Source organism: Panthera tigris, chromosome D4, assembly GCF_018350195.1.
Source record: "Panthera tigris isolate Pti1 chromosome D4, P.tigris_Pti1_mat1.1, whole genome shotgun sequence".
In the NCBI taxonomy this organism is placed as follows: domain Eukaryota; kingdom Metazoa; phylum Chordata; class Mammalia; order Carnivora; family Felidae; genus Panthera; species Panthera tigris.
Genome location: NC_056672.1, coordinates 86,511,473 through 86,537,107, shown reverse-complemented (window position 1 = coordinate 86,537,107; position 25,635 = coordinate 86,511,473). Strand labels below are relative to the sequence as shown.

The following is a 25,635-nucleotide window of genomic DNA, read 5'->3' as shown; positions in this document are numbered from 1 at the left end:
CTGCCCTTATAGCCTATTCTTTAAGCCTGAGATCCAGAAGAATGCCCATTTCTCAGCATTTATACAGTACTCTCATAGAATGATCCTGATTGGCCCTGCTGAGTCACATGTCCGCCACCTAGCACCAATCACTGGGGACATTAAGATAGGGAACCAAGTCGGGCCCTCCAGTCACAGGCCCACGTCTCCTATCAACCTGTGGAGTGTGGGACACAGTTTCTCCAGAACCACGTGGAATGGGGAAGAGTCAGTTCCCCAACAGAAAAAGGGGTGCCGAGCTGACAAAACAGCAGATGTCAGAAGAGCATACTGCGTAGGATCTGTTGGAGAAAGAAGGTGGATGTTGGTATCCATGAGAGGTGTGGGTGGAAAAGGCAGGGCAGCACGGGGAATGCCCTGGGGACCCAGTTGAAGGCGTGTGAACAGTGAATGCTGATGAGGTTTCCTCTGAGAAGAGCCTGAAGCCTCCAGTTGGGCAAGTCCTTCTGGCAGGGCCAGGTGTTGGCTTATAGCAGGGGAGAGGTCAGTGCTAGACACTTTACTTGCATTATTTAATCCTCCCAACCACCTTAGCAGGGGGGTGCTACTACCAATCCCCACTATATAGACAGAAAACAGAGCTCAGAGTGGCTCGGTAACTTGCCCGAGTTCACAGTACCTCTGTGCTGGTATTTCTGACTCCACTTCGCCCCTTCTACCCAGGATCTGCACCACGGATGACCGCTTTGCTCTCGTCCCATTTGCAATATCTTTTTTTTTTTTTTCAAGGTTTATTTATTCTTGAGAGACAGCGAGCACAAGCAGGGCAGGGGCAGAGAGAGAGAGAGAGAGAGAGACAGAAGCCAAAGCAGGCTCCAGGCTCTGAGCTGTCAGCACACAGCCCCACGTGGGGCTGGAACCCACAACGTGATACCATGACCTGAGTGGGAGTCAGAGGCTTAACCCACTGAGCCAGCAGGCGCCCCCATTTGCAATATCTAAAAATGAATAGCAAGGAGGTAAGGGTGTCACCAGAGCAACCTAGGGCTAGTCCTGCCCCTCTAGAGAACTCAGTCATGTCTTCGAAACCGGCACAATCCTGCAACCTGGAGTCGCACCGAACACCTTGAGCGGAGGCACCCCGGGGGCTGCACGCATGCGCGAGGCCACGGGTTAGGGGCGGGCGGGGTGAGAGCCCGAGGGGGCGGGGTCAGGGCTCGCGCCTGCTCCTCCGCTTTCGAAAGTTACCTGGCTGGTGGGGGCTGGGGTTGGGGGAGTTACCAGCTGCGCGCGCGCCGGCCCCGCCCTCAACCTCTTCAGGCACCTGTTGGCTCGAGGGCCTCCTCGGCCGCAGCTGCTATCCAATAGGAAGCCTCCCCGACCCAACCAGGCTCCGCCCACCTCCGGGATTCACCAATCCGCGAGTAGCCGCGGCCTCTCTCCCTCAAAGGGCCCGCCCCTCCCGGCGCTTCTTCCGGGTGGGGCCCCGGGCGGAGGAGATGGCTCCCTGGGCGCTCCTCAGCCCTGGGGTCCTGGTGCGGAGCGGGCATACTGTGCTGACCTGGGGGATCACGCTGGTGCTCTTCCTGCACGATACCGGTGAGCCGGACCCCGCGCGACCCCGACCCACCCTATCCCGCGTGATTCCCCAGACGTTTGGGTCTCACTGGGTTCCCTGCTGAAGCCCCAGAAATCCTGGGATTCACCCGACTTCCGCCAGCTCCTGAGCCTCTTCTCCATCTGTCATTCCAAGAGCCACCTGCTTTCTGCCTAATACCCAGTTGATCCCTAATTAATCCCAGCATCTTCCTGATCCCTGCCAGATGCCCTGTCTATCCCAGGACCCAACCGGTGCCCACCAGATCCCGCGACGGACTTGAGCCCCCATCTCCCCTGATCCCGAGACCCACCCGGTCCTTCCCAGGATAACGTCCCTCCGTAAGATTCCGAGGATCAAGTAGATCAAGAACTGGCATCCTGCCCATCCCCGTGGCCACTAGCTGCCCAAGTCCAGGCTTCCCACCTTCCAGGACAAGAGAACACAGAGGGGGGCGGCCTGTCCCGCATTTCCCCACCCTCAGTTCTTGCCCTGTAGTCCTCGTCCACCTCACTGACCCACCCCCACTAACATCCTTCCCCTCCTTACCTGGCAGGCTGCCTCCGGCCCAACTTCTCACCCTCACTGCCACTCTGGGAAGCCCCGCTCCTCCCTCCGTGCTCCAGCCTCAACTCCTGGGCTGTGGGTGTCGTCACTTTCCTCCCAAGACCTTCTTAAGTCTCCTCTACCGCTTTCACCCTTCAGCCTAAACACCTGCTCAGTCTCCTCATCAGAAAGGACCCGCCCCACCCCGCCCTGCAACCCTGCTTTCCTTCTCTGCTCCTTTTCACAACCAAGGGACACCAGAGCTGTCCACACTGTTATCTAAACGCCCCTCCCTCTTCACCTCCCCCTGCCTCCCACCCCTGAATCTTCATTTACTTCTATGAGTTGGACCCTTCCTGGCCCTGCCCTCCTCTGTCTCTATCTCATGGGCATATCAAACCTAGCTGGTCTCTCCCTATCATGGAGCCAAAGTCAGGGATCCCTCTTCCCTCTCCCCTACATCCAGTCAAGTCTGGCCCCTTCACTCCCTTACCCCTTATCTATCCAGCCCTTTGTCTCCACTCCTCCTGCCAGTGCCCTTGTCTGGCTACCCTCCTCTCCCTCCTGGATAGGCTCTGCCCCCAGGCCTCCCCCTGCTCCCCTATCCATCTTTCCTCCAGCAGCAGGAGGGTTTTCAGAAACAGATCTGACCCTATAACCTTCCATGGTTCCCTACTGTCCTACAGATAGAATGCAAATGAACTTTTTTTTTTTTTGGTGGGGGTGGGGGGGGGGAGGGAGTGCTGGGCCCAAACTTCTCCCTCCTGTACTCTATGCAGTGGCCACACTTGACCACTCATTACACCCCATCTCCAGGCCTTTGCTCAGCCAGGGACATACTCCCCACCTCCAGATACACCCCTACACATGGCCTCCTGTTCAGCTCCGGCCCCGGCCTCACTCTCCTTCTCCGGCCTCTCCAGCACTGCGGCAGTGGGAAGAGCAGGGGGAGCTTCTCCTGCCCCTTACCTTCCTGCTCCTCGTGCTGGGTTCCCTGCTGCTCTACCTGGCCGTGTCGCTCATGGACCCGGGCTATGTGAATGTCCAGCCCCAGCCGCAGGTAACCAGGGGGGCCCCTGGGAGCCTGAACCCTTCCTCCCACCAATAGGATACCCAAGGCCCCTGTAACAGTCTCATGCCAGGATCTATGCAGAGGGCTTTCCTGGGGCACCTCCATGAATCCTCTTAGCAGCCCTGCAACCCCCATCCTCCAATGAGGAAACCGCCAAGGCCCAGCGAAACAACTGTGACAGAGGTCACAGCTTCACTCGGGCCAGGGCACTCTGTCCCACCCTACCGCCTCCATGACACTGGGGATGGGCCCCGCGTGCATACCCAGGGCTAAGCTAGCCCCCCAGGGAAACGCCCACCAGTTCCCTCTCCCTCCCAACCTAATACCCTGTCCCCCATTTGCAGGAGGAGGTCAAGGAGGAGCAGACAGCCATGGTTCCTCAAGCCGTCCCCCTTCGGCGCTGCAGATACTGCCTGGTGCTGGTGGGTGACCAGGGACCTCTACGGGAGGGCGCAGGGGCAAGGCTGAGACTCCTTGACCTCCTGCCTCCCTCCCCCCCACCCCCTCTGTGGCCTCATCGCTCCCCTCAGTCGTGGGCCCAGAGGGGAGCTGGCACTGAGCCCGCCTCCCTTTGTGCCCACAGCAGCCCCTGCGGGCCCGGCACTGCCGTGAGTGCCGTCGCTGCGTCCGCCGCTACGACCACCACTGCCCCTGGATGGAGAACTGCGTGGGGGAGCGCAACCACCCGCTCTTCGTGGCCTACCTGGCGCTGCAGCTGGTGGTGCTTCTGTGGGGCCTGTACCTGGCATGGTGGGTTCCACGGCCGGCCTGGGCATGGGGGGAGGGCGGGCAGCGTGCCCCTACACGGTGCCCCTTCACGGGCCTCGGGCCTTCCCCCAAACGGCCTGCCCGGAGGGGCTCCCCGGGGCACCCCCGCCCTCCCCCGGCCTTGGTCTCCATCTCTGTTCCTGCCCTGCAGGTCTGGCCTCCATTTCTTCCAGCCCTGGGGGCTCTGGCTGCGGTCCAGCGGGCTGCTGTTGGCCACCTTCCTGCTGCTCTCTCTCTTCTCTTTGGTGGCGGGCCTGCTCCTCGCCTCGCACCTCTACCTGGTGGCCAGCAACACCACCACCTGGGAGTTCATCTCCTCGCACCGCATCGCCTACCTCCGCCAGCGCCCCGGCAACCCCTTCGACCGCGGCCTGACCCGCAACCTGGCCCACTTCTTCTGCGGATGGCCCTCAGGGTCCTGGGAGACCCTGTGGGCCGAGGGGGAGGAGGAGGGGGAGGAGGGCAGCAGCCAGGCGGTGTAGGGTTGCCGGAGGCAAGGCCACCATCTTGTGCCTGAAAACCAGAGGGGCTGCCCCCAGCTGGGGTCGGCGTTCGGAGGGCCTGGGGTTCTTCACTCCCCCCCCGCTCCTCCCAGGCCTCAGAGCAGAGCTGAAATGACAGAGCTCCTGCCACAATAGGCAGTCCTGCCCTCTGAAGGAAGGAGAGGAGGCAGAGGACCCGTGGGGGGCTCGGGCACAAGCAGCCTGGGCTTCCGAGACCCCCCACCCCGCCCCCCAAAGCCAGGATGCCTCCATTGCACAGTTTTATAAGTTTAATCATCCGTAAAGCAAATCAAATATTAAAAAACCAAACCAAACTCCTCCTTGCTGTGCCGCCCTTTCTGGTCCAGGCCTCCCAGGAGGCGGGGGCGGGAGGAGAGGGGACCCTGCCCAGTGACTGAGCGAAGCCCCCCACAGCAGCTCTGCAGCTGCCACTTCGAGGCCCAGTGCCCACCGATACCTGGCAAGGCCTGGGCCTCCGGGGCAGACGGCTGGGCAGACGGGACAGACACACCAGAGAGGCCGTCAGGGCCCCAGGAATCCCTCTGACACAAAGTCGAAGTCCCGGAAGGCAGCCTGCTGGCGGGCCGTCAGGGGGCTACGGGGGTCAGGTGGGGTCAGGGCCGGCGGCAGCCCCGTAAACTCGCCCTCGAAGTAACGCAGGTCCGTAGGGCCACGGAGGGTGGGCAGGAAGGGGGGCTGGACGGTGCGGGCGAGCAGGGCCTGCCAGTCGGTGGTCTGGGGGCGAGGACAGAGCTGCCTGAGACAACGGAACAGCGGCCCGCGTGGCCAGGCGACACCTCCCACTGTGCCAGGCACCCGGGAACACTCACCCTGAAGAAAGGCTGGGTCTTGATCTCCTCAGCATCCCGCTCACCCGCCCCGAGGCGCTGCTCCGGGCACTTCTGGAGGAGCTGGGTAAGAGGACTGGGGTTCACGGAGGGCATCACACCCAGGCACTGCCCGCCTGCCCAGGCATCCCAAGTGAGCTGGACCACAGAGGCCCCGTGAGAGTGGGTGGTGACGGGGCAGCCGTTCAGCCCAGCCCAGCCCAACCCTGCAGTGATTACCTTCTGAATGAGTTCAAGCCCTTGCACCGACAGAAAGCGGGGATACGGGGCGTCCGCATTGACGATGCAGTCAAATACCTCCTCCTCAGTGTCCCCGGGGAATGGACACTATGGGGAAGGGGGCTCAGCAGGCTGCATGAGCCACCTCCACCCTGCCCCAACCTAGAGGCCCCGGCAGCCGGGGTCCGGTGCTCACCTCGCCCACCAGCATCTCATAGAGCAGCACACCCAACCCCCACCAGTCCACAGCCCGTGTGTAGGCCTCCTGGGTCAGCACTTCCGGGGCGAGGAACTCCGGGGTGCCGCAGAAGGTGCTTGTCCGGTCCCCAAAGCCGATCCCTGCAAACCAGCATCCACACTGATGCCAGCCCGACGTGTCTCATCCATATAACTTCAGTTGTAAGAATCAACAGCCAACTCTTACGACCTCAGGCACCGAAGGTCAAGCCAAGCCCTGCCCCGAACTCTTGGAGGTGAGGACAGTTTTTTTTTTTTACGCCATCTCACGGGAGGAAGCAGAGCCTTTGCCAAGCTCACAAAGAAGGGAGAACCCGATGCCCTCTCCCATCCTGAGTACACGCTCTCCCCTGGCTAAGGGTGCGCTGGGGCTCTTTAAGAGTCTCTAGGGCTGGGAAGGAAGAACCAGTGTGTCCAGCCAGTCCCTGGAATGCAGGCTGGGGTGAGAGGTGAAGGCCACTTGCCCACTACCCTGCTGGCCTGAGCTGGGCAAGCAAGGCTGGAGGACGTGGGATCCTGGACAGGAGGCACCCACCTTCCTTACACAGCCCGAAGTCCGCGATCTTCAGGAAACCCTGGGCGTCCAGCAGAAGGTTGTCCAACTTAAGGTCCCTGAGGGTGAGGGGGACAGATCAAAGGGGCCCGGGAGTATCACAGGAGGAGGGCAGCCTCTGCTCCTTCACCTACCCCCACCCCCAGCACCCCCGGGGCAAGTTACCTGTAAATGATTTTCTTCTCGTGTAAGAACTGTAACCCGAGGACCACACAGGCCAGGTAGAACCTATGGGTGGTGTAGGGGGTAGTTCAGGGTCAGGATGGCGGGGGGGGGCGGACAGGGCAGGGAGGCCCCAGGATGGCCACGGCCTGGGCATCCCTGGATGTCCCAGCTCTAGTCAGCTCAGACTAGAGCCTGATGCCAGGGGTAGCGGGTAGAGAGAATGGGTATTTCTCTGGACAGTGGCCCCAAGGTTGTTGCCCACTGACAGCCTACCCTTCCTGGGCTCTTCGATGGTGCCAGGAAGGATGCCACGTGTTCTGATGCCTTACCCTCCTACATCCTCCCAGCCACCTGCTGTCGATAGTCATCATGTCTATTTTTCAAATGAGGATTTGAGACTCCAGGTAAGTGATGCACCTGGGGGTCACACAGCTCGTGGCAGACTTAAGACTCCAGAGCCTGCGTTCTGGTGGGCAAGAAAGAACTCCGGCTGCCAGTCACTTACTCTTCACTGGTTCCTGTGCCCAGCAATTTAATACACATTATGTGCATCCACTCCACAAGCCTATGGAAGAGTTATTATTAGCCCCATTCACAGCTACATAAACTGAGGCCCAAGGTCACAGTGCTATGGGAGCTGATAAGACAGTTGACAACCAAGGATCTGAGCCAAGGCCTCCCTGACTCCACACTCTTCTGCTCATGGGTATCCCGGGGGAAGCAGGATGAAGGGAGAGGGCATAGGGAACCAGGGAAGGCTCAATGGAAGAGGCAGACAAGAGGGATGGGAACCCACCGGGCCTGGGGCTCAGGGAAGACGTCCTCATGGATCTGCATCATGAGGTCACCACCAGGCGCAAACTCTGTCACGAAGCAGGCGTGGCTGGAGGTCTGGAAGCAGGCGAGGAGGGACAGCAGGAAGGGGTGCCCTGTGCGGCCCACAGCCTCCAGGATGCGTTTCTCGCAGTACAGGCTGCGGAGGGCCGGGGGTGGGTGTTAGAGGGAAGAGAAGCCACTGCTGACTGCGTCCTGCCACCCGCACAACACCCTTGGCTTCTCTGGGTCTTCAGTGAAAATGCCAGGCAGGTAGAATGATGGTTTCTGCGTATCGGGCAGAGAGAAGAGCGGACCTGCCCAAGAGCATACAGTTAACAACCGCAGGTGCTCAAAAGAGAACTCAGGACTGGCCCCAGCGGGTCACCTCTTCAAAGCCCCTGGAGCACTCAGCTGCCTTCTGGTGCCACTAGCCCAGGCCGGCCATCCGGGGTCCCCTGCAGGGCTAGGTGCCCACTGTCCCGACTACACACCTCTCCATCTCGTCCCGGCTCAGCACCTCCTGCTTCTTCAGCGCTTTGATGGCGTAGTATTTCCCCGTCCCCTTGAACTGGACCAGGAGGACCTGGGAACCAGACACAGCTTGGGCTCCAGGTGGACAGCACAGGGGCGCCTTTGCTGCTCCCGCCCACTGCCCCATGGATCACAGCATCCCCCCCAGCCAAGGTGCTGGGGCCTGCTCACCCCCTTCCATAGCACCCTCGTCAGCCCACTACCTTCCCGAAGTGTCCCCGGCCCAGCACGGCCAAGCAACGGAAGTCCTGAAGGCGGGGGGGTTTCCTGCAAGAGAGAGGGCACAGGAGTCCCCCTGGGATAAGAGCTGGGCCTCCATGAATAGGTGCTCCTAACCCTCCAGGGCCGGTCCGGGGCTGTCCCCACCAATAAGACTGGAAAGCCTAGGGGCTGGGGTGGGGGTGGGGGGATTCAGGGACAGTGGCTTCCTAGAGTTCCAGAATGCAGCTAGAGCTCAATAACACGGGTTTAGTGAGTAGGAACAGAGAGCAAGGAGCATCGGGTGATGTGTGAATGGACACACGAACACCCAAGTGAGCAGACAGATGTCGCAAGCACATAAGTGAGCCTGACGGGGGTACCTGGTGGCTGAGGCTGGAAGCGGTGGCCCGAGTCGAGTCCTGGGCTCCATGTGGGGGCGTTTGGTGCGCTATGAGGGTAGAAGGGCTCAGAGCAGAGCAGGGCTTCCTTCCCTGTTTCCCTCCAGCCCTGCCGTCCCCACCCCAGCAGCCCCCAGGACTGCCAGCATCCCCTCACCGGTATCTCCTCGGGGGTTGGCTCCCGGGGCAGGTAGAGACGTGGGGGCTTGGGCGGGGGCCTCACCTCTTCTTCCAAGGGGCTCTTCTTGGGTGGGAAATCACTATGTGGAGAAAGCAGACACCTGGCAGGGCACAGGCAGACGGAAGAGCTGTGGGGACGGACACACAGCAATGCCAAGAGACAGACAGACAGAGGGTCAGCGGGAACAGAAAGACACCAGCTGCACCTGAAGAGAGGCAGACGTGGCAGAGAAGCAGGCAGCCACGGCGAGGGGGCTCCTCACCTGGGCGAGGCAGGGTTGGCAGCTCCCCGGGGCGTGGCTGGGGTCTGGGGGCAGGCTCTGGGGGGGCTGATCGTGCTTGGGGAGCTGCAGGGGGGCAGCAAGTTCATGACCAAGCGCCCCCAGGCTGCCATGTTGAGATTCATCTGGGAAGCCCTCAAAAAGTCCTGACCTGGGACAAAAGGCGGGGCTCAGTACCACGGCCCCCCAAGGGCCCCTGCCCTACCCCCTAATTGCACAGCCCTCTCCCGTCCACACCTCTGCGTTTAGAGAAAATGCGTTTCTGCCTCTGCAGCCGGGGCCTCCTCTCAATGACAGGGTCACAGAAGGTCACCTGTGTGGGCAGAGGGCAGGGCTGGAGACCAGTCCCCTCCCACCCCATCTGTCACCAGGGTACCTCCCCGGCCTCCAAGATCCCAGCCTAAGCCCTCAGCGTCAATGATGCGAGAGCCAGAGGGGCCCAGAGGGATGGATTCAATGTCCACATTGGTACCAGTGGGGAAACTGAGGCCCAGAGAAGCGAGACACTTGTCCAGGGCCATGCCTGAGGCTAGGCAATCAGGACCAGGATGCAGCCTCTAGACTCCCACGCGCTCCTCGGAGAGGGGCTGGGAATCCTTAATTCTTGGAGACCTCCTCCCTCCAGGCCTCAATTTCTACTCCTATGTGTGGATGAATCAAATAGTCTCGAAGGCCCTTCTAGCTCAGATGGAACCAGGGCCCGTGTCGTCCGGGGACGGGGTAGGGAGCACCTGGGCAAAGAGCAGCCCCTGGGGCACCAGACTGAGGGACAGCTGGTGACAAGCGTTGTCCAGGAAGTCCTCCAGCCGCAGGAAGGCCACGCCACACAGCTGCCTCCAGTCCCGCCAGTGCACCCCAATCTCCAGCTCCCGGGCCTGCGTCGGGGAGGCCAGGTTGAGGAGTGGGGCACACGTCCCTACCCGGCCAGCCTTCCGCTCCGTGGCCTAAGGTCACCCCTGCCCGCACCAGGGCCAGCCTCACCCGCTCCAGGGGGACAATAAAGGTCTGGTCCCAGGACTGCTTGGTCACTGGCCCCCAGCCGGTCTGGCCCACGACACGATTGTCCACCTTCAGCACAGCCAGCACCTCACCTGCAGGGCCAGAGAGGGAGCTCAGGGCAGGCGAGGAGTAGAGAGAGGTGCATCGCTGCCCCCAGCGCCCCGCGGCTCGCTACTCACTGGCCAGCTCTCCTCCGCCACGCTGCTGCTTGGCCCGGGCCCGAAGCCAGCCCTGCGAGGGGCTCCCGGCCAGCACAGCCGCCGGGGAGCGTCCGGGCACGGCTGTCAGCAGCTGCTCACAGCCCAGGAGACGGACCTCCAGCGTCCCTGCGGGGAGCGTGGGGGACACACTGTCAAACCCCTGCTACATCCGGGTCCCCTGGGGCCCCAAGAAAGCTACCTTCTCCCGAAGATGGCTGAACCCAGACCTTGCCCGCATTAGGCTGGGGTGTTTCACCAGGAGCCTGAACCAGCTGAGCGGGAAGGTGCTGGCCTCTCTAGAAGCCACCGTACTGTGTCCCAGGTGGGAAGTTCAGGGTTTCCAAAGTCAACACGCTTAGTTTGTTTGTTGATTACAATTCAGCCACCACTACCGGGAGACAGATCCAGCTCAGGGATACGAAAGAACGTTCTAGGAGTCCAAACTGCCCAGGACCGGGGCTGTGAGCGCCCCTAACCCTGGCACTTGACACACTGTCACGGCTAGTCCCTTGAATAATGGCTTCGCCAATGGTGTGCCCACTGGGCCGGCCTTGCGCCTAGCGCCTCACGTGCAACAACTCACTGAATTTTCACAGCAACCCCATGAAGGAGGTGCCGTTATCACCCCCATGTTACAGAGGGATAACACTAAGGGTCCAGGGAGGGGAAGTCAGCCGCCCAAGCTCACGTAGCTAGGGGGTGGTGGGACCGGGATCGAAACTCTTCTCCGAAGTCCTCCCATCTGTGGTTCAGGGTGCTCTTTGGAAGAAAGGCACAGAGCCCTGAAGTGGGAGGGACTGACTCCCGGCTACCTGTCACGGCGGTGGGCTTCACGAGCACCCCTGAAGGCTGGGGGTTCCCAGACACAGCAGTCCGCAGCTCCCGGGCCACTCTGCCGCGCAGAGGGTGGGCAGGAGGCAATCCCTCCAGCAGCTGCTCCAAGGCCAGCCGCAGGAGATCCAGTTTCTGGGAGGACTCCTGGAGCTGGGCCTGAGCCTACAGAGGAGATCAGGCAGGGGAGGACAGGCCCGTGACCACTGGAGACCCACACGCCCTCCCCGCAATGAGGTCTAGACAGAATGTGCCTCCTGTTTCCTCACCGCCACCCCGCACAGGCCGTCCGCGGGTGCCTCCCGCCCTGGTGGACCGTGGTGTGGAGACAGACGCTCAGAGAGGGGCAGCGATGGGAGGGGACCACGGCCTGACCTCAGCCAGCGCCTTCCGGTCTTGTGTCCGCCGGCTACCCAGCAGCTTCACCACGTTCTTGGCGCCCTCGGCCACAGCGGCCTCAATGCGTAGTCGATGCCTTAGCTCCTCTGCCAGCAGCTCGGGACCTGGGAGGAGGCGGTCAGCCCCCAGGCCCCGCCCTGCCCGGCCCTGCCCGGCCCCGCTTCTCAAAGCCTCACCTGGTTCAGGGGACCCACTGGCTTCCAGGCTGCTAATCTTCATTCGCAGCAGGGCCACCTTCAGCTGGCTGTCCCGCAGCATCTGCTGGGCAGCTGCCAGGAGCTTCCTCTCCTGTGGGGTCGCGCCACATGCCCATCGGACCGGGGCTAGCCCAGAGCTTCCCCGGTCAGACCAAGGTTGAAGCCAAGCCTCCCTTGGTAGGCCAGGTGCTAAAGCCAAGGGCCCCCTGTTAGCCTAGATCTAGGGCAGGGCCTCCCCCTTCACATGAGACAAGGGCTGGGGTCAAGCTTCCCACACCATGTCAGAGCCGAGCTCCCCACATCGTCCTGGGAGCTGGGACGGGGGGTGGGCCTTCCCTACTGGACTGGGCTAGGACTTCCCATTAGACCGAGTTGTGCCTTGTCTGTTAGATTAGGGGTTCGAGCCGTGCCTGCCCCACCAAGCTGGGATCTGGGGCTGTGCCTCCCCCGTCAGACTAAGGCTTAAGACCGTCTCTGCCTCGTGGGGTCACTGGCTTGGTTGCATTCTCCATCAGGATGGGGGCTGGGAGCTGAGAGGGGCTGAGAGCCCAGTCTCTCCCCATCAGACCCCAGGAGCCTCACCTTGGGCGTGCCACTGGCGTAGGTGTGCGTCATGTTCTCCGCCCCCTGCTTCACCTTCAGCTCCACCTGAAGCTGCCTCTGTAGAGCCTCCAGGTGCCGAGCCCTTGGCTGCTCTGCAGGTGGCTGGGGTCCCGCGGTGGCGGGTCCTGTGCATAGCGTGGGACACACGAACCCCTTACCCAGAGCCGAGAGAACCCTACCCCATGACCTTGCTCTCTCCCCCGACCCCCAGCTCCCTTCTTGTCGCAGGGGACACCGAGGAGGCTCTGAGAGCGGTCAGGGCCAAGGCGGAGAAGCTGGGTCGGCCCGGCGCCTCCTGTCCCCCAGGGTCTGCTCGGACTCGTCACTCACCGGCCAGGCCGGGCCCGGGCAGCAGGATGCGCGCGTGCAGCGCCCTCAGCTCCCCGTGCAACTGCTCCAGGCGGCGGTTGGAGGCCCGCAGCAGCTGCTGTACGTGGCCCAAGTGGCGGCGGTCCGTGGCCACCCTCCGCAGGTTCTCAACACCCTCCTTGATCTTCAGCTCCTTCTGGATGGCCCGGCGGATCACCTCTTTCTCATCCTCTGGGGGCTGCTGGTCGGCCCCAGACTGTGGAACGGCAGAGAGGTAATGCCCTCAGTCCCCGCCAGCGACCTCGGGTCTCCACAGACAGAGAGGAAGGTGTGCTCGGCGCCCAGGGTGGCCCCCCGGGGCATCTCTGACCTTACAGCTAGTACTCCTGGGCCAGATGGAAACCCTAGGGCTACGCAGCCTGTCCCCGCTCCTGTCCCCTCCCATTAGGGAGAAGGGAGAGCGGAAAATTGTTCAATGTTTGCAGTGGACTCTTGAACAACACAGGTTTGAACTGCAAGGGTCCACTTATAAGCAAATCATTTCCTGTCCTTTGTTTTTTTTAAGTTTATTTATTTTGAGAGAGAATAGAGAGCATGAGCAGGGGAGGGGCAGAGAGAGAAGGGGGGTGGGGTGGGGCGAGAGAGAGAATCCCAAGCAGGCTTCTTGCTGTCAGCACGAAGAGCCCAGCACGGAAAGCCCGGGGCAGGGCTTGAACTCACAGAACCGTGAGATCATGACCTGGGCCAAAATCAAGACCCGGACACTTAACTGACCAGGTGATCCTATAAGCAAATTGTTTTCAACTGTAAAACCAACTTTGTTCACAGGACTATAAATGCACGTATCGTCTCTTCCTTACGATTTTCTTAGTAACGTTTCCTTTCCTCTAGCTTACTTTATCGTTAAGAATACCATATAATGATACACATAACGTACAAAATATGCGTTAGTCAACTGCTGACGGCATCCGTAAGGCTATTATTAGTTAGGTTTGGGGGGAGTCAAAAGTTACATGCAAATTTTCAACTGCCTGGGCGGTCGGCACCCCCGACCCCCCCTGTGTTGTTCAAGAGGCGAAGGCACAGGGTGCTACCGGGTGCCAGGGTCTGTTCTCAGAGCTTTGCGTACATGAATCCGTCAGTCCTCATAACAATCCCACGAGGAAGATGCAGTTACTATCCCCATGTTACCAGCCCCAGATGAGGAAGCTGGGACACAGGTTAAGTAACTTGCCCAAGGTCACAACACCGAGAGGGAGATGCCAGCCTCTCCCCACCGGCCACGCTTAATCAGACTGCTCTGAGGTTGCGATCCCAGCTAAGATTTGGGGCCAGAGAAGAGGCTAGGGAATTACCCAAGGTCACATAGAGAGGGCAGCCAGAGGCCTGAGTAGGGGCCAGGGATGTTCCCTCAGGTAGCAAAGCGGAGGCACAGAGAGAGGCTGAGGAGGTCTCTGGGGGCCACTCCCAGCTCAGCTACTGCCAGGTTGGAGCAAGGAATAGGAAAATCTTCTCAGAGGCCATTTCAAACCAACCAGCGCCAAAGCTGACCTCAGCCCAGGGTAACCCACGATGCCCTCCACCCCCCATGGACCTCCACCTTACCTCTCGGCTCTCCATCTCCTGAGGCCAGTGTGAGGGGTGCCACCCCAGCCTCAGGGAGCCCCCCCACCCCAGGTCTCTGCTGGCCCTCTGGCCTGGCTGTCAGAGGGCAGGGGCGGGGCTCAGGAAATCCTCTGAGGGCCCTAGGCCAGAGGGCCAGAGCCAAAGGCCTGAGCAAACAAAGATCCCATGGAGCGGGGGGCCCGGCCACCGGGGTCCTGAGTCACCCAGCTGCCGTTGCTGGGCGGAGGTTCACAGGAAATCGGAAAATGTGTACAAGTCACTGCTGGAACAGGAGGGGGGGGAACCTCCGGAGGAAGGGGGTGGGAGGGGACAGACGCAGTGCCTAAGGTTGTTCCCGCCGTTGGGGTGGGGGCACTCCAGGCGTCTGGTGGAGGACATTTTGCCTTTGGGTGTACTCCCTGGTCCTGTCTGCTCTGGGCTGGAATCCTGCCATGTGCACACACGCCTCCCCCTTTCTGCTCTACAGCTGGGACCCTATCTTCTACACAGATGCAATGACCCCACCCCATTTGCTCTGGGTAGACCTGAACCCCTCCCTCCTCAGTGACAGACAAGCACACAGCTTTGGCCGCTGTGTCCACCAGCACGTATCTCCAGCGCTGGCAGGAACCCCGCCCCCCTCGCCATTTGGACTAGAACCCTCTGTGTACCCGGAGGTTCCCGCCCAGGTGCTGGGCCAGGTCCCCCATCTCCATGTGCCCAATCCCCACATGACTTTGTGATCTGGGAAGGACCCCCACAAGTGCGCAGAGATTGGCCCTTCCCTGGCCTTCCTCTCCCTGCACGCACGTTCCTCTCCCCCCCAGGACCTGTCCCAAGCTGCCCCCCACGGTCCCCTTTGCTTTCCAGGCAGATTCCCACCGGTCTTAACAGTCCTGCCTGGAAGAACGGATTGGGGGAAACTTTAGGGCCCATGCCAGTGGCCCTGACTGCGGATTCAGACGTGCTCATGCGCTGGCCTGACTAGAGGCTCTGAGTCACTTGGGGGTAGTTTGGGGACGTTTCCAGGGGGCACGAACGACTCCCCCCGCGCCCCCCCACCCCCCATGCTCAGGTCTGCCCCGCGAGGTTAGCGAAGCCCGGGGCAGGGGCTGGGAAGGGAGCCGGGAGGGGGTGGGGGTCGGATCTAGGGGACGCGACCGGAGCTCGCGGCGCCCGCGGCGTAAATGAGACTCCCCGACCCCCTTGGCCCGCGCCCGCAGCCCGGCCTCTCCGGGCGCCGTTCACCTGCCGCGGCGCCCCCTCCTCCATGGCTCCGCTCGGGCCGCTCCGCCCCTCCTCTCGACCACTGCGGTTCCGGAAGCCCCGGCCCCTCCGCCGGGACTTTCAAACTTGAAACTTCCCGGGAAGCGGAGCCGGAGCCGCGGGATCGGGCGCCCCCTCCCGAGGTCCGCTGGCCCTCGCGGGACCTGGGAGCAGCGCCGCCTCTCGGCCGCGAGGGGCCGGCGCCGGGGACCCCGCTCAACCGCAGGCCCCCGCGCCTCGCCGGCTGCGGCGTTCCGCGGGCTTTGGGGCCCCGCGCCCCTTTTGAGGCCGCCGACCCCCGTCCCGCGGTAGAAGGGCAGGAGGGACATTTCTCGGGCCGGGGCTCTCTAGCTGCCCTAAGGGCCGGCCGGGGGGGACGATAGCGCCGCCTGCCGGCCGCGGGACGCCGCCAGGGCGTCCCGCCCGCTCCCGGCTGGGTCAGCCCCCTTCCTCGGAGCCCCGCCACCACCGGGTTCCCGCCCCTAACTTTCTCTTCGTCTCAGATCATTGGTGTAAAATGGGCTAGTCCCCAGCCTGTGGCCCCCACGGAGGCTTGGCCTTATCTAGAGTCACTATAAGAACGTAAAGCCTCATCCAAAGCTTGCCAAATTACAAATGACAGATGAATAAACCAAACATCTCTCAGGCCACCGCTGCTCAGCCAGAGTGGAGTTTTCTGTTTCAGCCAGAGCCACCGTTCTTCCCTTGTCCTAAAGAACCCATCTAAACAGGAGACACAATGAAACCCCAGGAAATAGCCATGACTTCAGGAAAGCCAACCAGTGGGCACTAACTGCCCTGGGAATGGCTTGCCATTCCTGTGTAAGGAATCCTAGTATCCTGTGCCAACTAGCACTGTGCCAAGACTTCACTGAAAGGAGCCTGGTCCAAGGGGCTGCAAGTGAGTAGGGGGCAAATATTGAAGGTGGGTGATTTGCCGACTTGGAATAGGTGCCTTCTATTTTCAGGAGAGTGTCTATCTCCCATCTTGAGAATCATTTGTCTACTCCTACAGCCCAGAAAGTGGAATTCTGTGGAAGAACTCAGAAAGGATTCCTCAAGTTCGCTGTTTCACTGGCTCACTGGTCAATAAGGGAAAGGAGTTCAGAGGTAGCAGGATCCAGGAACCCCAGGCTGGGCAAACCCACAAGGAACCTCCAGGCTGATGGAGGAATCGGACCAGAGAGCTGCATCCTATGCCAGAGTGATAGTGTAATTTATGAAACAGTAGCCCCTTGGAAAACTGATGTTCCCTTCACATTCAACATCCAGTGGATGGTGAATGGTGCAAACACCTCTCCAGCTAATTGGCTGTTAAAACTGAAAAAAAAAAACAAAAAACAAACAAACAAACAAAAAAAACCCAAAAGGAACAAAAACACTTCCTAGCAGGGCACATTAAATTTTTTTGTCCTTTCTACACATTTCTTTTTTCCTTCCCCGTACTGCAAACAACAATCCATCTACATTTTAGATTCGCCTTTCTTCGGTAGTATGAGTACACAACGTCACCAACTAATCAGCTTGGCACATACCCTCCACTATTCTAATCACAAAGCTGCAACCCTCTTCCCCTCCGACCTGTTAAAAACTCAACTTATAAGTCTTCATGAACACAGTCACACATTCAGGAGGAAACGGTCACTGCTGGGGTGGGGGCTGGGGGAGGGAATAGACTTTTCAAAAATGATTGAGATGTCCTCTTTAAAGAATTGGAATGGCTCTTCATCTGACTCCTGAGAACTTGTCCTGATCTTCAGGAAATCTTGAAAAGTCTTTACCCTTTGCAACAGGATTCCATTCTTGCATAAGCCAGAAAGAGTTCATAGTAAAACCTAACAGAAAAGGCAGAAAAACCAAACCCATGTTTCTGGGGCCAAGTGAAACCATGAAACCAACCATTATGAAACAGTAATGATAATAAAGATTACCGAAAATTAATCTAGAAACACCAGTGACTAAGAATCCTCTGAAGCCCAAAAGGCCCCCCAAATCCATCAAGTCAAAAATCTGCAACTTAAATTTAGCAGCCAGAGAGCTAACACAAGTGAAACAGGCTTTAGCAGATGTCAGCCCGACAAGACAGGCAGGCTTCTGGACCATTTAAACCCTACATCCTGGAGCCTGAGCTGGGCGAAACTGTAGGGGCAGGTCACAGAGGTCAGAGAACAGTTAAGTCTTTGAGAAATCAGGACATCGAGGGAGAAACGATCTACCAACTGGAGGGAGGGTCTAAAATAGAAGATTCCGTTAGGTTTGAAATGAAATGTAAACATCTATTACCAGCTACTACCCTCCATGCCCCAGTTCATGTAGCTATTCCCTCATAAACAGAGTTTGGCACAGCTTTGAAGTCTGGAAGAGGGAGTCCCCTTCCCAGAGAAACTACCTCAACAGCCACCATTTATTTACCCCTTTCCTTTGAAATGTCCTTGTAGCAAAGGAGCTTTAAGCCATTCATCCGGCACTTTACAACACACACTTGCCTGAGGGCCAGCCCAGAGCTCCTTTTGCAGTCGGGCCCAAAGCACACCTGCTACACTGTAGCCACTTTCCAGGACATTAACGTTGCCACTTTCCTTTCTCCCAGCCTAGCATTCCCCTCACGCCCTTTGCAGGCACAGGGCAATTAAAAGGTGATCGCAATAGTTGGGAGGACTTTTATGTTTTAAGGGCTGATTTTTTTTTAACCACATTCCCCAAAACAAAAGAACATTCTATAGTCTGACTAAAGGGACCTATAACCGGACAGCCCTACTCAGCAGGCCGTAAGTCAGTTTTCCTAAAGATGTAACTCTGTGAAACAATAATTACAGGCCTACTGAATGAGCAATTCATTCAAGCAACCATATTTCCCCCTCAGCAAAGAGCCCTTTAAATGTTTTGACTTTGACATGAAAAATACTCAATCCCTTCACGAACTGACTACATCCCAAAGAAGTTCTTTTCCCGTGACCTTTATACATACCCTTTCGTATAGATGTCACTTCGGCTATCCTGCTGCAGGATATGAAGAGTTTACCCCCTTCCCCAGTCACTATGAACACAAACCACACAGAAAAACTAGCTTATCATCTGAATCCAAAAGCAAGTAACATTTCTCTACAAAACAAGGAGAATGACCCCAGTCAAAAAAAATCTTTATGTTCCTTTATTGGAGCAAGATTCCTGACCGGTATACAGTGATGTAATTACTAAACATGACCTGTGCAGAAATTACATACTATCCATCTAGACAGGTTTTCATTACACTTTGCCTATCGATGGAATAGTTCCATTTATAAAGTTTTATACATCAAAAAGCTTTGAATTTGACCAGGCTGTCCATGAATTCATCTCTGAAAAAGTTAAGTGGCATTTAATTTTAGCTACTATAATTTACAGCATTAAAAAGCTTATGCATTAGGTAGCTTCCCAAAATGTTATTCTATGCACAACGGCATTTAGCAGAGCCGAGCCCGTCATTCTCACCCAGATTCACACAGACAGGTCTCGCTTGAGAGCTACATGCTAAATAGCTAGTACTTTGAGACAAAAGTACTCCTGAGTTTACCACCAGTACGGACTTCTTGTCTGAGAGTCTGTCTTCTCAGCCACGTTTCATGGTGCCAATGAAGGCACGCCAGCAACTGCCCTGTGTGTAATTCGGCATTAGAGCACCAGGTCTGTCTGACAGTGGTGGCAGGCACTAGAATTATATCCAGGTAAATAAAGGCCCGTTTTTAAAAATGCCAATTCGAGATACAAATCAAGGGCACAACATAATCGTAACGGACTTCTGGGCAATCTGGTACCCCGACTGAGGTGGAGAATTTCAGAAACTGACGGCAAATCGTACCCATGATGGTTCCCGGATTTGGAGACATTAATACATTGATTCAAATCCCTTTCTCAGTCCACACAAGCCCTGAGGTCACCCTGCAAAGTGCGTATCAAAAAATACGGAGTCAGGGTGACAAAGTTTGACAATACGTTACACAAGTCAAACTTGGAAAATCCTAATTAAATATACCTGTTCTGAGAGAAAAGCATCAAAATCCTTTGTGTACACATTTAGTTTTATTGTAACAAAGCAACTTGTACACTTTTAACGTTTAAAACTGAGCATCTTTCCTTTCCAGTGAAACAAAAAGAAAATTTAAAAATAAACAGGAACAAAATTACAAGAGAATGTCAATTCCAGATAAGATCCTACAGGTTCTGCTGATTCTCCCATCGAGTGGCAGGGCTCAAATCATCATTAGGAGAGAATTTTATTTTAAAAGTGTCATCTTCAACTGCCAGGATGTCCGTTAAACATCACAATTAAACATGCCAAAGGAGAAGCCATGTTGTCAAAATGCCCACTTAACCCACCCAAACATCTCAAACCCACCCTTTGCTGACCTTCTATAACCCCATTTTTTTAAGTTTTTTTTTCTTTTTTTTAAACAAGAGAAAGTAGACAGATACATGTTGGTAAATGCTAACTGTCCATATTCACATAGAGACACAGTGTAATCTCTGAGCCCAATATACAGAGAAAGGAGGAAAAAAGCTAGAATTCTATGCACTACTACACAGGGGCCTAGCACCCTCCAGCTTCCAGCAGAGCTAAGGGAGCAGAAGGTTTTTCTTTTTTCCCACAGAGCACGGTGGTGTTGATTCCATAAAGTTTTTGTTGAGACAGGAAGGGATAAAAATGAATTTGGAACAGAAAGGGGTAGAGATTCTTTTCCCACTGTATTCTGCTCAAGGTATTTCCCCCCAAAATAAGTTGAGAACCATGGTATAAAGGGAGAGAAAAGAGACTTCAAAAAACAGGGCGAATGAGCACAAGAGGAGGAGGGGGAAAAAAAAAAAAAAGACTGCAAGTTGCTCCCAGGGACTGGAGAAAATTAAAAAAGGAAGGTTGGAATCCATCAGTCGTCTTCTCCTTCATCCTCCTGTAAGAAAGAAAGTGGGCAGTTAATCTCCAGGGTTAATTCTAAGGTCATTCCCCATCATTCGTACGGACACTCATGGACTTCCATAGAACACACTGATGCACTACGGGGACGTGTCATTTTACGAACGAAGCCACAAATCGGTCTGTATCAAATCTCAATTGAACAACCCAGTGATGCTGTTTCACATAAATTAGTTAACTTTTCCGCGCTAACCAAAATCTGACCTCTTTCACACCAAGTAAAACAAACCAAGAAACAATCTATTTCGATCTGACTAGAAGGATTTTACTGTTTGTCCAAAACATGCAAATCTGCTATTTAGATTTCTCAGAATCTGACCAGCTGCACTACCCATATCGCTTTCATTAAGTACTAGTTAGGGGAAGGGCAGAACAGAGTACGAAGCACAAAAGCAGAACTAGTTACAGTTAAAAATCACTGATATAAGGACTTGATTAAAACTTTCTTCCATCTCGAAAAACTAGCTCATCTCACCTACAAATCCTCCCACAGCTGGCCACGCCTCTATTACACAATATATACAACCCACAAATAACAGGGTAAGTTCTTTCAAGATTGGTCTTCTTTGGACTTAACCAAATTCTTTTTTACCTCTCCTTCCTCCCCCTCATCATCATCTTCATCTTCTTCACCTTCATCCTCATCTCCTTCTTCATCAATATCTTCCAATCCTTCTTCTTCTTCATCATCATCATCATCTTCTTCTCCTTCCCCTTCTTCATCATCCATATCAGGAACCTTCAAAAATAAAAAAACAAAAACAAAAACAAAAAACAAACTACCTTAGGAACTCATTTTCCAACAAATGAGACAGATACAACCTTGAATTAAAAAAACATTCTCAACTCACCAAGTAGTACTGTAAAGGATTTGGCCAAATATCATCTTTGATGACCTCTCCTAACTCATCTGCACCCGCATCAGAATGGTCAGTAAACCAGGTGAAAAAGCTCTCTGGTTCCTCATGCTGTCTCTTCCTGCTGGCTTTATTCTGCGTTTGACTTGAACGTTTCGTCAAATCCTAAATGAAGACAGAAGAACTTCTGACATAGGTTCTCCACAACACTTAAATTTCCCTATGACTTAAGATTTTAACACAAAAGCGGGGGTGGGGGGGGGGGAATCACACTAGTATGTCATCTATACTTGTCATCTAAAAGAAATTGTAAAACGTACAGCAGATAAAAACAAAGTCCTAAAATTCTAGGTCTGCAAAGACTTGTCAAATTTATACAAAAAGCTTCTCCTATAAAGGGGCCATCTAAATTTCACTACTTTACATACAAAATTAGTTCCACTTTGACAACCACTACCCATAACACAGTATAATTGAAAATGGGCTCACTACATAAATGTAGATATAAATGCAATCTGGCAAGTACCAAGCCATTTGAAAAGCTTAGTAACCCATGTAGAAATCAAAGAAATTTAGGCTGTTTCTTGAAAAACTCAACACAATAATCTGACAGCTCCAAGCTATTGTATTTGGAGGGTTTTTTGTTTTTGTTTTTCTTTTTTTTTTTACATCTTAAGGGTTTGCACTTAACATATTACCAAAGCAACAAGTATTGGTAAGAGGTTCAACTAAACCAAAATACACAAAATGATACTTTTGCCCAACATTCCTCAAATACCTTTCCAGATTTCCATTTGATTTCAGTGGACTTTGAAGATGGATCACCACTCTCATTCAGATGAAATTCTTTGGAGAGAACTTTATTTTCGAAGTAAGGGTTTTCATCAAAATACTACAATAAAGAATTGAGAATTGGAAATCAATACAAACAGCTCTTCTAACCAAAGCTTAAATTAATTTCCACAGTGGCAAACAAGATCACTTATTGATACTTACAAAATCTATTCTGTAACCTGATTTAATATCTTCAAATTCTGTCACTTCAACTCTTGTCAAATAATGCAGAGCCTCTTCATCCTCCTCCCCAAGCAGTGCAGACACTGGACCAGCAAATTATAGGTCAAATGGATATTAAACAGACAATTATTAACAAACAATTCAAGTGATGCCTTTTAAATTTTTCCAAATTTAGTGATTATCTTTGATTTCATAAATCCATTAATTGCAAACCAGATGGCTCAGTGTCAGGGCTGTCACTATCTTTTACCAAATAATTAAAGGGAATCTCAAGTTAGAATATAGTCTCTTCTAAATAGAGAAAGCATTAAATGCAAGCCTCCCGAGTGTTTTAATCTCTGCATGTAACGAACATGTCGGACTAAGTTCTCAAGCAAAGTCCCCCCACTCTTTAATGAATGGACATCCCATACCCTGCAATAGTGCTCTGCCACAACATACCTTGTGGATGGTTGACAAATGTTGTTACCCAAAAATTTGGGATTTTGGCGATCAATTCCGACCTCTTCTGAAAAAATGGTTGGCGGAGTTTGTTATATTTCTGTTCTACTTTCAAAATCTCCTCACTGGCTTGTTCATTAAGTCTGAAGCAAATGAAAAACCACGTTGACAATTATGGTATTTGACAAATACAAAAACTGCCGAAACTACAGAATATTTACTTTTTAGCTTTAGAACAGTACAAAGTACTCACTCATAATAACCAGAACACCTAGATTTTTGGAGTGAAAGACGTCAAAACTAAGATGACAAATTGAGCTACTTCACCAACACACATTCAACAGTTGACAGTTCCTAAAGTAGCCCAACTGAGCATTCTGGTAACATTGTATATTTAAGTTGCCAACTCTATCACCACGCTAACTTCAATTGTTTCCCTCAGGCAGATTAAGTTTACAAAAAAAAAAAAAAAAAAAAGTTGCTGATCAAGTAACAAAGTTATAACCCAAGCAGGAGCAACACTGATGCCATAATGCCAAACTATCAGAAGCTCAGGCACCGCAATTCAGACAACTTGTAGCCTCTGAAAGCAAACCCAAAGGTCAATGAATATACTTTCTTCAAACTTTTTGATCAACATAGACATATTTCACAGAAAAATAACACTGACCTTTCAAAAATATTTCTCACTAAGTTGTAATCATCTCCACTTGGCCAGCGGATACAGATTTATTTGACCATAGTCTCAATGATCACCAGACGGTAAGCTGCATCTCAAAAAACTTCTCCAAAGTAAACTAAGAAAAACTTTACCTGTCTATTTCGTTTTGTACTTCATCAATATGTTCAATTGCTTCTTGCTGTTCTTTTTCTGCAAGAAAAAGGTGTAGAGGACTCAATACTAATTAGAACATAAAGTTAGTTTTCCTGATGTCAACACGACCGGTGACGTGAGTTATACCAATAAAGCAGTTTTTAAAAAAGAAACTGCCTACTACAAGGCATGCTCTCCACGTGTTCACGCCCGTAGTTAACAAATTATTTTTTAATTAAGACTATTCACAAATCCTACAATCTGCTAAGCCACTCAAGTCTGCAGCACTTTTTCGAGAGTTCCCTTACGAAAAGGAGACCAATTATTACAGTTTCTGTGATGAAAGGTAAGGAGTAAGCCTTATTCCGAAATTCTTACTGTTTGCTCTTCATCACATTATATACCTGCTACACAATAGTGCCAGCTGTTAAGGCCAACACGGAAACTAACCCACGACACTAACGAAAATGGGGACACCACCTATCTCAGCGGTAGGATCGCTTCTTACACAAAGTTGAAAATACTGCTCAGTATCGATCACGATGAAGACATCAGACATGCCTGACAGATAAGGACCTCGGAGCTGCCCGACCGTCGCGAACACTCGATTTTCCCCTCCTCGGAACAGGAGCCCTAGGACTCGACCCTGACCTTTCTCTCCCCCTCCAACCCAATTTCAGGCGGGCTTAGCTCCGATGCGGCCCCGCACGATTTCGGAGCACACTTACAGGAAGCCAGCGTGAAGTCAGGAAACTGTGAGCCACAGAAGGGAGAGGAGGAAAAGGGGGTGTGCTAGGCAAAAGGTGCCCTTTTGTCCGGTGAAGACTGCACAACCTACAAAGCCAAGTGGGCGTGAAGGGGCCTGACCGCGCGGCTCATTTCCGGTAACCATCCCGGGTTTCGCAGCCCCCCTGCCGAGAAAGCCTCTGCCGCCCAGGCTGGGAGGTGCGCCGCGAGCCATTGTAAAGCCCCTCCGACACGCCGGCCGCCGGGCCGGCTTTCCCAGCGCTCCGCCGCGGCGGGGGTGGCCGCCCCACGTGGGAAGTGCGCCCGCGGCCGGCCGGAGCATCCTCCCGGGCGGCCGGGGCCCAGCGCGCGGCCAGCCGCGTGCGTCCCCGCGCCCCCACCCCGCCCCAGCTCGAGGCGGAGGGCCGCGCCGGGGCCGGCCTCCGGGTGCGGGTGCGGGTGCGGGGGGCGCCGCCCGCAGGCCGGGCGCGCAGGGGGAGCCGCGCGGAGGCCCGGCCGCGGGGCCGCGTCCGGCCGCACCATGTGGCGGCGGCGGCGGCTGATGGGAGCGAGGCATCATGGCGGAGCACAATAAAGAGAGGCTTCTCGGGAGGGAGGGAGGGGGAGGAGAGCGAGGGAGGGGGGAGAGGGAGGGGGGGTCTCCTCCGCCCGCGCCGAGCAGGCCGCAGCGCCCCCGCCTCGCAGCGCCGTCCGCCGCCGCGGCGCCACCCCGGCCCCGGCCCCGCGCGCACAAAAAAGGGCGCCGAGGCGCGCGCCGGCCCGTCCGCCCAGCGGCCCCCCGCGCGCGCCCCGGGCCCCGCCGGCGGCCTGCGGGCCGGGCGGGCGGCGAAGATGGCGGCGCGGGCCGGCCCCCGCCTCGCCTGCTCCTCACCTGAGGTCTCGTCGGCCCCGTCGTGGTTGGAGTTGAGCTCCTTTTTACTGACTTTGGCCGCCGGCGCCGACATGGTGCTGCTCCGCGGTCGGGGGGGGAGCGGGGAGGGGGAGAGAAGGGAAGGCGAAGGGGGCGGGCAGCGGCTTCCCCTCACGCCACACGCGCGGGCGCTCGCTCGGTCCGGCCGCCTCCTCCCGGCGCTCGCTAGCTCGCTCGCTCGCTCGCTCTCCCTCCCCCTGGCTCGCGCGCGCTGCCCTCGCGGCCTGACGACGAGGGAGGGGCTGGGGCGGCGTGCCGGGCCCCGGCCCGGGCTCCTGCTTACGGAGGGGAGGCGGCGGCGGGCAGGCAGGCAGGCGGCTCGGCTCCCTCACTCACGCTCCGCGGTCCAGCTCGCTGCTCGCTCTCCCCGAGCCGCCTCCTCCTCCACCTCCTCCTCCTCACGGCGAGGGGGGGGGGGGGGGAGCGGCAGGGCGCAGGCGCGCCAGGCCCCGCGCGTACGCCCCGCCCCCGGCCGGAGAGGCTCGCGCCGCGTCGCCATTGGCTAGGGTGCCGGGACGAGGGGGCGGAGCCGCGGCGAGGAGACACAGGGCCTGGCCGAGAGGCGGGAGGAAGGAACGCCGCGACGTACGGGGCCGGC

At 55.9% G+C, this 25,635-nt stretch overlaps 3 protein-coding genes across 15 annotated transcripts; 1 reads left to right on the top strand and 2 right to left on the bottom strand.

The window, feature by feature from the left end:
• Positions 1 to 1,425: 1,425 nt before the first annotated feature.
• On the top strand, positions 1,426 to 4,780 carry ZDHHC12 (zinc finger DHHC-type palmitoyltransferase 12). 3 transcript variants are annotated; one of them, XM_042963793.1, is made up of 5 exons: positions 1,426 to 1,578; positions 3,046 to 3,182; positions 3,539 to 3,616; positions 3,778 to 3,944; positions 4,050 to 4,780. In XM_042963793.1, exons 1-5 carry the CDS (start codon positions 1,479 to 1,481, stop codon positions 4,477 to 4,479), a joined length of 912 nt encoding a protein of 303 aa, XP_042819727.1. In that variant the 5' UTR covers positions 1,426 to 1,478; the 3' UTR covers positions 4,480 to 4,780. The 3 variants fall into 3 exon arrangements, with proteins under 3 accessions (XP_042819727.1, XP_042819728.1, XP_042819726.1); XM_042963794.1 differs by having other exon boundaries at positions 1,428 to 1,578; positions 4,136 to 4,435; XM_042963792.1 differs by having other exon boundaries at positions 1,433 to 1,578; positions 4,114 to 4,780.
• PKN3 (protein kinase N3) lies at positions 4,717 to 15,411 on the bottom strand. 11 transcript variants are annotated; one of them, XM_042963788.1, is made up of 22 exons: positions 15,286 to 15,398; positions 12,454 to 12,688; positions 12,103 to 12,248; positions 11,500 to 11,611; positions 11,300 to 11,427; positions 10,906 to 11,089; positions 10,073 to 10,219; positions 9,876 to 9,985; positions 9,626 to 9,769; positions 9,132 to 9,207; positions 8,877 to 9,045; positions 8,591 to 8,693; positions 8,416 to 8,483; positions 8,038 to 8,101; positions 7,795 to 7,886; positions 7,284 to 7,460; positions 6,488 to 6,550; positions 6,305 to 6,381; positions 5,729 to 5,871; positions 5,533 to 5,640; positions 5,296 to 5,376; positions 4,717 to 5,200 (listed from the first exon to the last, which is right to left on the bottom strand). In XM_042963788.1, exons 1-22 carry the CDS (start codon positions 15,307 to 15,309, stop codon positions 4,988 to 4,990), a joined length of 2,664 nt encoding a protein of 887 aa, XP_042819722.1. In that variant the 5' UTR covers positions 15,310 to 15,398; the 3' UTR covers positions 4,717 to 4,987. The 11 variants fall into 11 exon arrangements, with proteins under 11 accessions (XP_042819722.1, XP_042819719.1, XP_042819716.1 ...); XM_042963785.1 differs by lacking the exon at positions 15,286 to 15,398 and adding an exon at positions 12,803 to 12,916 and having other exon boundaries at positions 8,591 to 8,741; XM_042963789.1 differs by having other exon boundaries at positions 4,976 to 5,200; positions 5,340 to 5,376; positions 15,286 to 15,411.
• A 3,361-nt stretch (positions 15,412 to 18,772) lies between these two features.
• SET (SET nuclear proto-oncogene) lies at positions 18,773 to 25,426 on the bottom strand. Its single transcript, XM_042963791.1, has 8 exons — positions 24,999 to 25,426; positions 23,380 to 23,437; positions 22,567 to 22,709; positions 22,105 to 22,208; positions 21,887 to 22,000; positions 21,103 to 21,273; positions 20,844 to 20,990; positions 18,773 to 20,228 (listed from the first exon to the last, which is right to left on the bottom strand). Exons 1-8 carry the CDS (start codon positions 25,069 to 25,071, stop codon positions 20,205 to 20,207), a joined length of 834 nt encoding a protein of 277 aa, XP_042819725.1. The 5' UTR covers positions 25,072 to 25,426; the 3' UTR covers positions 18,773 to 20,204.
• Positions 25,427 to 25,635: the final 209 nt, after the last annotated feature.